The sequence below is a fragment of the Prionailurus bengalensis genome, chromosome E2 (genome assembly GCF_016509475.1).
Source record: "Prionailurus bengalensis isolate Pbe53 chromosome E2, Fcat_Pben_1.1_paternal_pri, whole genome shotgun sequence".
NCBI lineage: Eukaryota > Metazoa > Chordata > Mammalia > Carnivora > Felidae > Prionailurus > Prionailurus bengalensis.
Window position 1 is genome coordinate 7,725,068 of NC_057352.1, and position 14,178 is coordinate 7,739,245.

Sequence of the window (14,178 nt, forward strand, 5' to 3'; positions counted from 1 at the left end):
CACCAGCCATTGTCTTACAACTTAGGTAATTATCTAAACAGTGTTTCACAAACCTTGAAACTCACCAGGCATTGCAAAGTTTCCATGCTTATAACAGGAAAAAATAATTAACCAAGTGTTCTGAACACCAGGAGACGCCTTACTTTGTTAGGAGCCCAGCCCGGTGGCGAAAGGCAAGAGAAAAATAAAAACACATCTTTGCATTTGCCTGTTTATGTGCAACGAAACCTTTGAAGATGACCCAAGTAACATATTCTACTTGTTATGTTTTGAGTAAGAGGTGAGGACAGGATAGAAGGCGGCTATGGTCGTGATTTGTCACTGTGTACCTTTTTTTATAAACATACTTTATTTTTGAACCATGTGGAAATAGTACAATTACCACGTGGAATAGTACAAATACTATTCAAATACTTGGGTAGAAATGATATTACACACACACACACACACACACACACACATACAGATTCTCATGCAAGTCTCTCTGAGTTCAAACCTAGCTATTTCTTACTGTGTGGACTTGGGAAATGATTCTAAAAATTATTTCTTCTTTTAATGGGAAAGTCATATTTCTTTATCTGTTGTTGTTTTCTTTTTTTTTTTAATTTTTAAGTTTTATTTCTTATTTTGAGAGAGAGAGAGAGAGAGAGATAGTGAGAGTGTGGGAGGGGCCGAGAGAGACGGGGAGAGAGAATCCCAAGCAGGCTCTGTGCTCTCAGGGCACAGCCCTACATGGGGATCGAACCCACGAAACCATGAGATCATAACCTAAACGGAGATCAAGAGTTGAACACTTAGCTGACTGAGCCACCCAGGTGTCCCTGTAGTTTTGTTAAAAAGACAGGTTCGTGATTTTATCCCACTAGATTAATTACAACGACACAAGTAAAACAGTGACTGTAATTGCTCGAGGCATGTGAGCTATTTATTATATTATTACTATTGTTATTATTATCATGATCTTAGGTGGGTGTCTGGGTGCACAGAGGAGATAGTTCTGGAAGACAACCAGGGTCACCACGACTCACGAATAAACAGACATGATGGTAATTTCTCCAACTTATTAAATCATTACATTGGTAGCAATACTTGGAAATAACAGTGGCTGAGCTCCGAGGTAGAAATACTTAGTCTTGGGGCGCCTGGGTGGCTCAGTCGGTTAAGCGTCGACTTCAGCTCAGGTCACGATCTCACGGTCTGTGAGTTCGAGCCCTGCGTCGGGCTCTGGGCTGATGGCTCAGAGCCTGGAGCCTGTTTCCGATTCTGTGTCTCCCTCTCTCTCTGCCCCTCCCCTGTTCATGCTCTGTCTCTCTCTGTCTCAAAAATAAATAAACGTTAAAAAAAATTAAAAAAAAAAAAAAAGAAACACTTAGTCTCTTGCCCAGGGTCTCACCGGAGCGGGTCTGACCCCACAGGCCACACTCCCTGCCTTTCCCTGTAGAACCTGAGAGACCCAAGATCAATCAAGATCAGGACTTGAGCTCGCCAAGGGCAAGGTTCAGGTGGCTCCCTCCCCCTGTCTGCAAGGAGTTTGCTTGCACCTCTGTCCCCATCTAGCACCAGAACTGGGTGCTGAGACCCACAGTCCCCCACCCAGGAGAACTTGGGAATCCTTCCTTTGTGCCTCACCCCTTCAACCTCTTATTCTTTCCGTGTGTGCCTCCAAATCCACAAGGGGGCAGTGTTGCCTAGTGGTTAGGCTCACACAGGGTGGGTGATGTGGGGATGAGGGTTCAGATCTCCGTTCTACCACGTAATCAACTTGGTCGACAGGTAAACAGCTATTAGCTTCTCCGTGCCTCATTTTTCATCTGTACAGTGGGGGGAGGGGGGGATAATAGATCCGATTTCATAGGATATTGAGGAGATTGAGCCAGTTAACGTTTGTGAAGAACCTGGAGCAGTGCCCGGAACAAAATAAATACTGTTTGTATAGCCTATATATGTAGGTGCTCTATGACAGTGTATGACGATTATTGTTGTTTTTTTTTTCTGGTTTACTTTATCTCTTGTCTCTTTGTGCCTGAGTCTTTCTGTATTTGTGTCCACTTTTTTCCTCCATTGGGGTCACGAACTCTGCTGCTTCCTGGGGCCAGGCAGGTAACGAAAATGAAGGAAACCGCCGGGTGTGGGCCAGAAAACGGGCAAGCTGTCCCCAGGACAGTGGCCACTCAGAACCTGCTGCTGGTGGATCATGACCGTGGGAATGCAGACACGATATTGACTTTCCAAGAGAAGCTTGAAATTTCCTGATCTGTCAATGTTGGTGGCCAACTGAAAAAAAAAAAAAAAATGCCCAGAATAGAGAGCCCGGAATAAACCCACACATATGTGGTCAACTGATCTTAGACAAGGGTGCCAAGAATACAGAATGGGAAAAGGACAGCCTCTCCCACAAATGGCGTGGGGAAAACTGGATATCCACATGCAAAAAAATGAAACTGGATCCCTGTCTTACACCCGACACAAAAATCAATTCAAAATGGATTAAAGAGGGCGCCTGGGAGGCTCAGTCACTTAAGTGTCCAACTTCGGCTCAGGTCATGATCTCACTGCTTGTGAGTTCGAGCCCCACGTTGGGCTCTGTGCTTACTGCTCGGAGCCTGGAGCCTGCTTTGGTTTCTGTGTCTCCCTCTCTCTCTCTCTGTCCTTCTCCCCCACCTCCCAAAAGTAAATAAACATTTTTTTTAATTTTTTGAAAATGGATTAGAGATATAAACAGAAGACCCAACACTGTCCAACTCCTGGAAGAAAACAGGGGGGGTTGTCTTGGCAATGATTTCTTGAATATGACACCAAAATCACAAGCAACATAAGCCAAAAATAGACAAATTGAATCACATCAACTAAAAAGTGTCTGTTCAGCAAAAGGAACCACCATCAGTGACAGGTGGCCTATGGAGTTTGAGAAAATACTTGCAGACCATATAACCAACAAGGGGTTAATATCCAAACTATATAAGGAACTCCTTCAATTCAATAGCAAAACAAACAAACAAACAAAAAAACCCTATAAAACCAGATAACCGGATTTAAAAATGAGTGAAGGACTCGAACAGACATTTCTCCAAAGACGACACAGAAATGACCACCAGGTGTATGAAACAATGATGCCACTCATCACCAGGGAAACGGAGATCAAAACCACAAGGAAGTATCACCTTGCACCTGTTAGGATGGCAATTAAAAAAAAAAATCCAAGGGGTGCCTGAATGGCTCAGTCAGTTAAGTGTCCAAGTTTGGCTCAGGTCATGATCTCCCGATTTGTGAGTTCGAGCCCCGTGTCGGGCTCTGTGCTGACAGCTCAGAGCCTGGAGCCTGTTTTGGATTCTATGTCTCCTTCTCTCTCTGCCCCTCCCCTGTTCATGCTCTGTCTCTGTCTCTCAAAAAATAAATAAATGTTAAAAAAAATTAATAAAAATTAAAAAAAAATTTTAAACCCACAACAGCAAAAAAACCCAACAACGACAACAGAGATAAGTAAGGAGCATTGGTGAGACTATGGAGATATTGGAATCCTTGTTCACTGTTGGTGGGTATACAAAATGGTGCTACCACTGTGGAAAACAGTGTGGGGGTTTCTCAAAAAATTAAAAGTAGCGGGGCGCCTGGGTGGCGCAGTCGGTTAAGCGTCCGACTTCAGCCAGGTCACGATCTCGCGGTCCGTGAGTTCGAGCCCCACGTCAGGCTCTGGGCTGATGGCTCGGAGCCTGGAGCCTGTTTCCGATTCTGTGTCTCCCTCTCTCTCTGCCCCTCCCCCGTTCATGCTCTGTCTCTCTCTGTCTCAAAAATAAATAAACGTTTAAAAAAAATTTAAAAAAAATTGAAAGTAGAATTACTATATGATCAGGAATCCCACTTCTGGCTATTGAGTCAAAAGAATTGAAATCTGAGTCTCACGTTAGGTTAGTGTCACATCTCGTGAAACACTGTTTCAGGTGTTTGCAAAGTAATATTAATATTAATAACAAAAGTGAATTCTTACAAAGTACTTCCCACGTGCGCCAGACTCGGCACCAACTGCTTTACAGATATGAACTAAGTGAATGTTCTCAATATTCCATGAGACAAGTAATACATTTATTCCCATTTCACAGATGAGAAACAGAGGCACAGAGAGACTTGGTAACTTGCCCACGGTCACTGACTTAGTGAATGGCAGACCTGAGATTTGAACCTTGAGAGGCTGTCTCTTCATCAGTGTGCAATCAGCTGGGAAATTGTTTCTGTGACTGTAAATCAATTTGTTGGTAAGGACGTTAATTCTTCCCTCCTCGAGCGCATTTGTTCACTCAGCGAATCTTTACTAACAATGTACCACGCGCCAGGCATTGTTCTTGGCCCTGGGGATACAATGGTGACCTTGGCAGGGATGTTTTATCCTCATGGAGGAGCTTGTGTTCCAGTGGAGGAGACAGACACCATGAACAGGTGAAACATTAATGCATCATGTGATTTTGCGGCAGATAAAATAATCCCCATCACAAGGGTGTCCTGTGAATATGCGATCTTACTTGGGGACTTTGCAGGTCTGATTAAAGATCTCGAGATGGGGCAGTTACCCCGGGTTATGCTGCTGGGCACAATGAAACCACAAAGGTTCTTACAAGAGAGAGGCAAGAGGCAAGAAGGGCTAAGGAATGCAGGTGCCTCCAGAAGCTGAAAAGACAAGGAAATGGAGTCACCCTTAGAGCCTCCAGAAGCAACCAGTCCAGTGAGACTGCCTTTGGATTTCTGGCCTTCTGAACTGTAAGAGAGTAAGTCGGTGTTGTTTTAAGCCAGTAAATTTGGGATGTTTCGTTACAGCAGCAATAAGAAATTGACATAGATTTATATATAGATAAGTTTTATACTGATAATCAGGGCATATATACTGTTAATAAAGATAAAGAAATGGGGCCACTCAAGACACGGGGCCGTCAGGGAAGGATCCTCTGGGGAGGGGATATTTAAGAAGAAACTTGAATAAGGGCAGAGACAGGTAGATAGGTGGACAAAGAGCATTCTGGGTAGAAGCAGCAGCCAGCAGCGAGTGCAAAGGTCCTGAGGTGGGGACATGATTTACATATCTAAAAAGCAGCAAGGAGGCAGGTGTGGCTGGAATGGGCAAGGGGGAGAGGGAGGAAGATGAAGTCAAAGCAAGAACAAAGGGGGACAGAACGTGTGTGGGCCTTTGCATCATGGTGAAAAGTCTAGCTTCTACTCTGAGTGTGATCACAAGTCTTTTAGACCAAGTTTGCACGTTAAATAGTTTTCTTTTACAGCTGAGCGCCATTGTAGATCAGCCCAGTCAAGGATCTGCTGTTTATAGAACTTTTTATTAGAGATCAGTGACTCTTCTGGGGACCAAGAGAAACCAGGGGGGGGGGGAGGGCAATGTCACTGTGTCCCCTCCCCTACCTCCACAACCAGTTTACAAAGTGCTTCTGGCAGTTTCCACTTAAGATCATTTAATACCAGGGTGCCTAGGTGGTTGAGTCGGTGGAGCATCCAATTTCAGCTCTGGTCATGATCTGATCTCACAACTCATGAGTTCGAGCCCCACATTGGGCTCTGTACTGACAGCTCAGAGCCTGGAGCCTGCTTTGGATTCTGTCTGCACCTTTCTCTGCCTCTCTGCCTTTCTCTCTTTCAAATATAAACAAACATTAAAAAGTAATAAAAAATTTAAAAAATCACTTAATACCACTTAAGCTTTGATCTATTTGATTTGGTTCCTATGTTCTCCAAATCAGCCCTGTCCAATCAAAATAGAACATGAACCAAATATGTAATTTAAAATTTTCTAGTGGTCACATTCTAAAAGGGGGGAAAAAAGCAAGCAAAAGTTTAATTTTAGTAATATATATTTTTTTGAATTTAGAGAGAGAGAGTGCGAGCAGGGGAGAGGGGTGGGGGGGGGAACGGAGAGAATCTTAAGCAGACTCTATGCTCAGTGCAAAGCCTGATGCGAGGCTTGATTGCATGACCCTGGGATCATGACCTGAGCAGAAATCAAGAGTCAGATGCTCAACTGAATGAGCCACTCAGGCGTCCCAGTAATATTTTTATCTTAACCCAACGTATCCAAATTATGATCATTCCAACATGTAATCAATACAAAATTAATAAGATAGTTTACAATCTTTTATACCAAGTCTTCAAAATCCACTGAATACATTACACCTGCAACAGCATCCCCATCCAAATACTAAGTTTTCATCAGAAATAATTGATGTCGGGGCACCTGGGTGGCTCAGTCGGTTAAGCGTCCGACTTCAGCTCAGGTCATGGTCTCACGGTTTGAGTTCGAACCCCGCGTCGGGCTCTGTGCTGACAGCTCAGAGCCTGGAGCCTGTTTCGGATTCTGTGTCTCCTTCTCTCTCTGCCCCTCCCCGCTCATGCTCTGTCTCTCTCTGTCTCAAAAATACATTTAAAAAAAATTTAGAAATAATTGATGTCTACGCAGAGCCTATAAAACTTAGATTTGAAACAGTAGATTCTTGTAGCCAGATGGTTCCAGATGTGCTTAAGACTTTTTCAAAAACTGAATCAGGATTCAAGGCTTACACTTAAATTAGTTAAAATTTGGGGGCGTCTGGGTGGCTCAGTTGGCTAAGCGTCTGCCTTTGGCTCAGGTCGTGATCTCACCGTTTGTGGGTCTGAGCCCCGCGTCAGGCTCTGTGCTGACAGCTCAGAGCCCGGACCCTGCTTCGGATTCTGGGTCTCCCTCTCACTCTGCCCCTCCCCCACTCACACTCTGTCTCTGTCTCTCTCTCAAAAAGAGATAAACATTAGCAAAAACAAATACACTAGTTAAAATTGAATAACAGTTCAAAGTTCGTTGCCCTACCACACTTGCCACGTTTCAAGTGCTCAATAGCCACCTGTGGCTGGTGGCTGCTGTGTTGAGTGAAGCGGATCTAAAACCCAGGCAGATCGAAATCCACCTGGCAGGAAATGTCTCAGTCACTTCTGGGGTCTCCTGTCCTCCCCTGCAAGGTAGCAACAGAAAACTCAACTTGGTTGGTGCTAGAAAAATGGGGGGGGCGGGGAGTGTCCAGGCCTTTGGTGCGTGGGGTTCCATCTTAACTTCTGCTCCTTTGGTATGTGCGGAGGTCCCTCTCAAACCCTGTTGCTGCAGAGGGGCTGGGACATGCCCCCCGTGGTGGTCCCTACAGCCCACAGCCATCCTGCCGTTGTGCATGCGGTCAGGATACGTTTCCTGTGGCTCTCCAGGGTGGAGCAGGCTCCAGTTCTGTCTGTGCCCAGTAAGACTGTGTGCCACCAGGAGACTGAACACAAGCAGATAACCGGAGACAGAGCTAGAGGACCAGACAGGCACCAAGAAAAAGCGAGCGACAGGGTCAGAGAGACAGAGAGAAGCGCAGACATTCATGCTTCATCACCACCACCATCTGTTGCCCAACCCCTCATCAGTGCTGTCCGCACCTGCTCCTTAGGTGATCTCACACAACCCCATGGCTCTAAACACCACTTCTCCGCTATGACTCCCCACTGCTTCTCGCCAGCGCTGACCTCTGCCTGCCCATGCATCCAACCGCTTGGCTCCCGACAGGCACCCCCGGCTCAGCCCTTGCCTCCACACCTCCTTGCCCGCTTCCACAAACGGCACCACAAGGGGTCAGACCAAGCCTCGGAGACACCGTTGGCGCCTCCGTTCCCCTCCCTGCCCATTTCCCACCTGTCGGTCAGCATGTTGACTCTACCTCCGGGATGAGCCCTGCACCCATTCATTCCTCTTCTCCCTGGACCACAGCATCGCCCACCTGGGCTGCTGTCACCTTCCGCCTTCGTGTCGGTGTCTGCTCCCTTCTCACCTTACGGTCATTCTTCTCCACGCAGGATGTGTCTTAAAAGTAAATAAGAGGGGTGCCTGGGTGGCGCAGTCGGTTAAGCTTCCGACTTCAGCCAGGTCACGATCTCGCGGTCCGTGAGTTCGAGCCCCGCGTCAGGCTCTGGGCTGATGGCTCAGAGCCTGGAGCCTGTTTCCGATTCTGTGTCTCCCTCTCTCTCTGCCCCTCCCCCGTTCATGCTCTGTCTCTCTCTGTCCCAAAAATAAATAAACGTTGAAAAAAAATTAAAAAAAAAAAGTAAATAAGATCGTGTCACTCCCTTCTACCCCTGTGCTTAAAACCCATTGCCCTTAAAATAAACCCAAATTTCTTCCCCAGCATTTACACCCCTGCATCATCTGCCCCGTTCCTTCTCCTTGCTCTGCCTCGCATACCCCGAGTTCTCTCTTTTTCCTGCAAGGCTCACATGGCATGGCGCCTGTCAACCTAAATGTCCCTTCTTCTGTCTCCCCAACCATCATCTTGTCCGCAGAAGGTCCCCCGCCCCCGCCCCCGTCACTCTACAGTCACCTGTGTTCTCTGCACACACACGACTGCCAGATATTGCCTTGCACTTTTTCTGCTTGTCTGTCTCCCCCACTAGGATGTGAGCCCCGTGGGCACCAGAATTTGCTTGCTCCGTCCTGCGTCTCAAGTTGGGACAGCAGGAGCTCAGAGCATGGCAGGTGTGCAATTGCTCTTTACCGAGCAAAGGCTTCGTCTTACTCCCACTTACTGGGCACCTACGATATGCCTGACACGATGCCAAGGCACTTTCCCTGCGCTATGTCTTCGGAGGTATCTGGGGAGCGAGGAATAACAGTGCCCCTGTTTTACAGATGGGAAAATGGAGGCTTAGAGGGATTCAGTCACCCCAGGGTTTCAAAGGTAAACCATGATGCAGTCTGGATTTGAACCCAGAAAGGTTTGCTGGGGAAGCACAGCAGGGGAGAGAGAGAGAGAGAGAGAGAGAGAGAGAGATTTAGTAAGAGGGAAAATAAGAGAACATGAGACAGAGCAAATGAAAGAGAACAGGAGAGAATACGAACACGAGGGAATGAGAGACAGAACCAAGAAAGAAGTGAGGCTCTGAGTCCCCTCTGGGTCGCTGCTCCCAGCCCCTCGAGCCCCCTGACCTTAGCCTGACACCAGGGCAGCCCCGAGAGCTCTGAGATGGAAACTTGCAGCACCTGACCCCAGGAATGTGTCCCCAGGGGGCAGGCCAGCCCAGCCGGGGATGCTTATAAGTCTCATGGGGGCCCCTTCAGGAGGCAGCAGGCGGGAGCACAGCCTAGCGCAGGATCCCGGAGCCCAGAGGCAGCGAGGTGAGCGTCCCCGCGGTGCCCGCCCCGCCCACCGCCCCTAAGGGCGCAGGCTGCCTACAGTGCCGCGTCACTGTGAACCTCAGCCCCCAGACCCTGGGTCTCTAGGTCTCTCCAAAAAGGTCTCTCGCGCTCTCTAGTTAGGAATGTCTCTTCATCACTCTCTCTGACTCTGCCCTTTCTGTGTCTCTGAATATCTCTGTCCGTGACTCTGGCTCTCAGTCTGTCTCTGATTATCTCTCGCAAGTGCTCTGTCTCGGTCCCAAGTCCGACCCGCGCGCCACGTCTCCATGCTCCTACTCTTCCAGTTTAGAGACACAGGGACACTTCCTCCGTCCCTTCCTCTCCACCTAATTCTCTCCCTTTCCACTTTTCTCTCCCTGTTTCTCTCTCCCTCTCTAAATCTCTCTGGGTTCTGGGGCTCTGGGCTGGGATCTCCAAACCACGATGCGGGTGTTGGAGGGCAGGGGTGGCATACATAGGTCCTTGTCTGACCAATAATATCCTTAAGGGGACAGTAAGAGAGGGAGACAGAGAAAGATGGAGAGATTTGGGCTGTGAGTCCCCCAGACTCACTAGAGACTGACCCTCGTGCCCAGGTGCTGACATGATGACCACAGCAGGAAACCCCTGGGGCTGGTTCCTGGGGTACCTCGTCCTTGGTGTCACAGGTATCTGAGTGTGTGTTGTGGGTGTGGCTGTCTGTGCCTGAGGGCACAGTGTTTGTCACTGTGCAGGCATGACTCAGTGTCCTCCTGGGTATGACTAAAGCTGCCTGTGTGACAGAACGGGGACCGTCGCTCTCTGGTTACACACATGGGATTCCTTGTATCATAGGGAGTTTCTGTGTGTGCCACTGGTGTACTCTGTGTGTGTGTGTGTGTGTGTGTGTGGTTTGCACACCTCTGTGTGTGACACGGTGTGATGGGCTGTGTGGTCAAACCCGTGAGAGTCACTGTGTTACTGGGTGAAGGTCAGACGGTCTGGGCCTCTGAATATGCTGCGGAATGACAACGGTGGATGATGCTGTGAGGACACGGGAAGCCCAGGGTGCCGCTGACAGGGAGGTCGTGCTTCTGGGAGAGTCGCCCATTGCCGGAAACCTGTGCCTACTTCCTGGGTCTCTGATCCACGGACTCCCAGGGGCCCACGTCGCCCCGGGGTTTCTGTGTGAGCCGGCTTGTCGCTGGTGCGACTGTGGAGGAGGCTGAGCCGGGGAGGGAGTGACTCTGCTTCCTTGAGCGTCTGAATGTGTCATCCTTGTCTCTACACCCTATATGAGGGGCTCTGCTTACGCTAGGGGACTGTGGCCCCGGGTACTGCACGAGGCTGGTGTGGCACTTGTGGGGGAGCGGGGGGGGGGGGGGGGGCGGGGGGAGGGAGAGACAGAGGAGATGGCAGGTGGGTCTTGGAGATGGGTGTGCCTGGCTCAAAGCTGAAACTCCCCTGGAAGACAGACCCTTCTCCTTTACTCTGATCTCCGCTTCCGGAGTCGTATCCCACCCCAGGAAGCCTGATCTGGCCCAGAAAATCCCTGCACCAGGACCCCGCCCCCGGGAGGTCTAGTCCCACCTCCTGAGCCGGCCTCCGCACTCCTCACACCGCCCCTGGGATCCCTGACTCCACCCACGAAGTCCTGACCCCGCCCTCAGCCCCGCCCCGCGGTACTGGCCACGCCCCCCTGCACTGAGACCCCCGCCCCCAAGAGCTCTAGTCCTGCCTTTTGAGCCTGCCCGCCAGCCGGGCCCACGCCCCCGCATCGATCCCTGCGCTTAGGAGCCCTGTTTCCACCCTGAGACCATCCCCGGTCCTGACCAGACCCTTGAAGCCATGACCACGCCCCTAGCCCGTGGCCACGTGCCCAGGAGCCCGGTTTCCACCCGGAGCCCGCCCCCATCCCTGATCCGCCCTCAGGATCCCAGGCCTCGGGTGGCGGCAACCACATCATAAACGGCGAGGACTGCATCCCGCACTCGCAGCCCTGGCAGGCGGCGCTGTTCACGGAAGACGAATTTTTCTGCGGGGGCGTCCTGGTGCATCCGCAATGGGTGCTGTCAGCCGCACACTGTTTCCAGAAGTGAGTGCCAGCCTGGGTGGGGGCGGAGACAAGGGCCCGGGGCAGGGTGGATGGAGTGGCGGGGGTGGGGAGGAGGGGTGCCTGGAAGTAACTTTAGCTCAGCCTCGGTGCTGAGAGCGGAAATCTCTGTAAAGCAAGACTCTGCAAGGGAAGTGGGGGCTGTTGGCTTTGGAAAGACTCAGGCAGCCCAAGAGCGAAATCCCAGCTCAGCTGCTGAGTCACCAGTGAGTTAAGACAAATTCTTGTCGCTGGATAAATTGGGTGTGTGGGCGAGGATTTGAGATCACAGATGGGTAGCTCCAGGCGCCGCGCTTAGCGAGGAGGATGGGGTTGGGATAAAGGTGGGGGGGTGGGGAGATGGGGTTGTGGAGATAACGGTGTTGCCACAAAACTAATCCGTCCCCCATGGCCCTCAGGTCCTACACCATCGGTCTGGGACTGCACAGTCTTGAGGCCAGCCAAGAACCAGGCAGCCTGATGATGGAGGCCAACTTCTCCATACAGCACCCAGAATACAACAAACCTTTTATCGCCAACGACCTCATGCTTATCAAGTTGAAAGAGTCGGTGCCCGGGTCGGATGCCATCCAGAACATCAGCATCGCCTCCCAGTGCCCGACCGCTGGGGATTCTTGCCTCGTTTCTGGCTGGGGTCAGCTGATGAATGGTGAGCTCACGAGTGTGCGTGTGTCCGCCCTCTCTGAGGGGTTCTCCTCCCGGCCAGAGGGGCTGACCCCGGGCTCTGCGTCGCAGGCAGGCAGCCCCAAGTGCTCCAGTGCGTAAACATCTCGGTGGTGCCCGAGGAGATCTGCAGCGAGTTCTATGCCTCCGTGTTTCACCCCAGCATGTTCTGTGCCGGTGGAGGACAGGACCGGAAGGACTCCTGCAGGGTGAGAGATGGGGGACAGGGGAAGGAGGCGAGGGGATGGGTGGGGGGGATGGAGCAGGGAAGGAGACAGAGACACACAGGGGTACAGGGGAGAAACAGACACGGGGAGATGAATGGAGAAACAGAAATGAACATGAGAGTAAAGAGAAACAAAGAGAGAATGAGAAATAGAGACAGAGATAGTGGAGGGAAACACACACACACACACACACACACACACACACAGAAATACCTCAGGGAGAAACAGAGAGATAGACTCATAGAGATGAAATGCAAAGAGAAATAGGGGATTAAAGAAAAACAGAATATGCAAAGAGATGCAGAGAGGCATAGAGACTCTGGGAGTCAGAGACAGAAAAACAAGCCATAAGGGGAGATTTAAAAAAAAAAAAAAAAACAGAATAACAACAAACCCAGGAGAATCGAGCGGCTGTTGGGACCTAGGGGAGCAGAATTCCCTACGGTCAGGGCTCTGGAAGGGACCTCTGAGGTGTGTGCGGTTATCTTTTATTTCCCTATCTTAGTCTCTTGATGTCACTAGTTCCCTTCTGACTTCAATCTGTCTCCACCTCTCCGTGTTTTGGATTCTCCCTCTCTCTCCAACAACAGGGTGACTCTGGGGGCCCCCTGGTCTGCAACGGGTCCCTTCAGGGCCTCGTGTCTTTTGGACAAGTCCAGTGTGGCCAACCCTATGTGCCAAGCGTCTACACCAACCTCTGCAAGTTCACTGACTGGATACAGAAAACCATTCAGGACAATTAACTTCTAGAACTTGGACCCAAGAAACTCACCCCCTAAATATAGGCTGCAGAAGGGATTCAGGAATTTGGATTCCCAGTGCCTTCCTCCCTCAGGCCCAGGGGTCTAGGTTCCCAACCCCCTTCTCCCTTAGCCCCAGGGATCCAATCCCACCAAGAATCTTTTCCTGTACTCAGTGCCCCCTAGTGGCACAATGTTGACCCAGCCTTACCAGCGGCAGAGAAAGTTGGTGTTTCACTTTTGTTCCTTCTCTTAAGCCCAAAAATAAAGTCTAAGAGAAACACAGGCTCTGTTTGGACTGTCCTCCTCGCTTCCATTCCAATTCAAAGGATTCTAGCAAATAGCTTTCCCTCCTTGGGCTATTGGAGGGCCATTGGATTCCCAAAGAAGGAGATAATGTTTGAGAGGTTAAGAGAATCTGATTCTGTGGATGTTACCCAATTTCAAAAAAGTCAGGTCAGCAAATGGCAAATTAATGAGGTTTTTTCCTTGCTTAGTTTATTTACCTATGGTTGACTTATTTTTGGTTTTATCTTCCTAAGTGCATTTTAAGAAGTTTTCATTTGTATCTGCCTCAGAACCCTGCTGCTGTAACTAGGGGATGGTGAGAAGAATCATGGAGAGATATGGAGACTGAGGGCAGAGATGGGAGGGGGGAGACTGAGGGCCCAAGGAATTGTTATCATACTCTTTCCTGATAAATTATATTAATAAGAACATACTACTAAGAATTTCTATTCAAGAATATATTCATAAGTATATTATTTGGGAATCTTCATCTGGAGATATTCCTCAAAATATATAAAGAGTAAAATAACTAAAAGTGAAAAAAAACCATCCCCACTCATCAAAAAGGACTTAAAGATGTTTCTCAGGGGTGCCTGAGTGGCTCAATCAATTGAGCATCTGACTCTTGGTTTCAGCTTGGGTCAGGATCCCAAGGCTTGCATCAAGCCCCATGCTGGGGTCTACACTAAGTGTGAAGCCTGCTTAAGATTCTCTCTCTCTCTCTCTCTCTCTCTCTCCCCCTCCCTCCCTCCCTCCCCCTCTGCCCCTCTCCCCTGCTCATATACTCGCTCTCTCTCTTGCTCTCTCTCTAAAAAAAGTAAAAATAAAAAAATAAAGATGGCTCTTAGAAAATAATAGAATGGGGGCTGGCTGGCTCAGTTGGTAGAGCATGTGACTCTTGATCTCGGGGTTGTGAGTTCAAGCCCTACATTGGACATGGAGCCTTAGAAAGAAAGAAGGAAAGAAAGAAAGAGAGAGGGGGGAGGGAGGGAAGAAGGAAGGAAGGAA

At 49.5% G+C, this 14,178-nt stretch overlaps 1 protein-coding gene across 2 annotated transcripts; it reads left to right on the forward strand.

Annotated features, from left to right (window-relative positions):
• Positions 1-9,767: 9,767 nt before the first annotated feature.
• KLK4 (kallikrein related peptidase 4) lies at positions 9,768-13,168 on the forward strand. Of its 2 annotated transcripts, XM_043598404.1 has the most exons (5): positions 9,768-9,828; positions 11,072-11,234; positions 11,651-11,901; positions 11,988-12,124; positions 12,733-13,168. In XM_043598404.1, the coding sequence occupies exons 1-5, from the start codon at positions 9,768-9,770 to the stop codon at positions 12,883-12,885; spliced, it is 765 nt and encodes a 254-aa protein (XP_043454339.1). In that variant the 3' UTR covers positions 12,886-13,168. The 2 variants fall into 2 exon arrangements, with proteins under 2 accessions (XP_043454339.1, XP_043454338.1); XM_043598403.1 differs by lacking the exons at positions 9,768-9,828; positions 11,072-11,234 and adding an exon at positions 11,332-11,458.
• Positions 13,169-14,178: the final 1,010 nt, after the last annotated feature.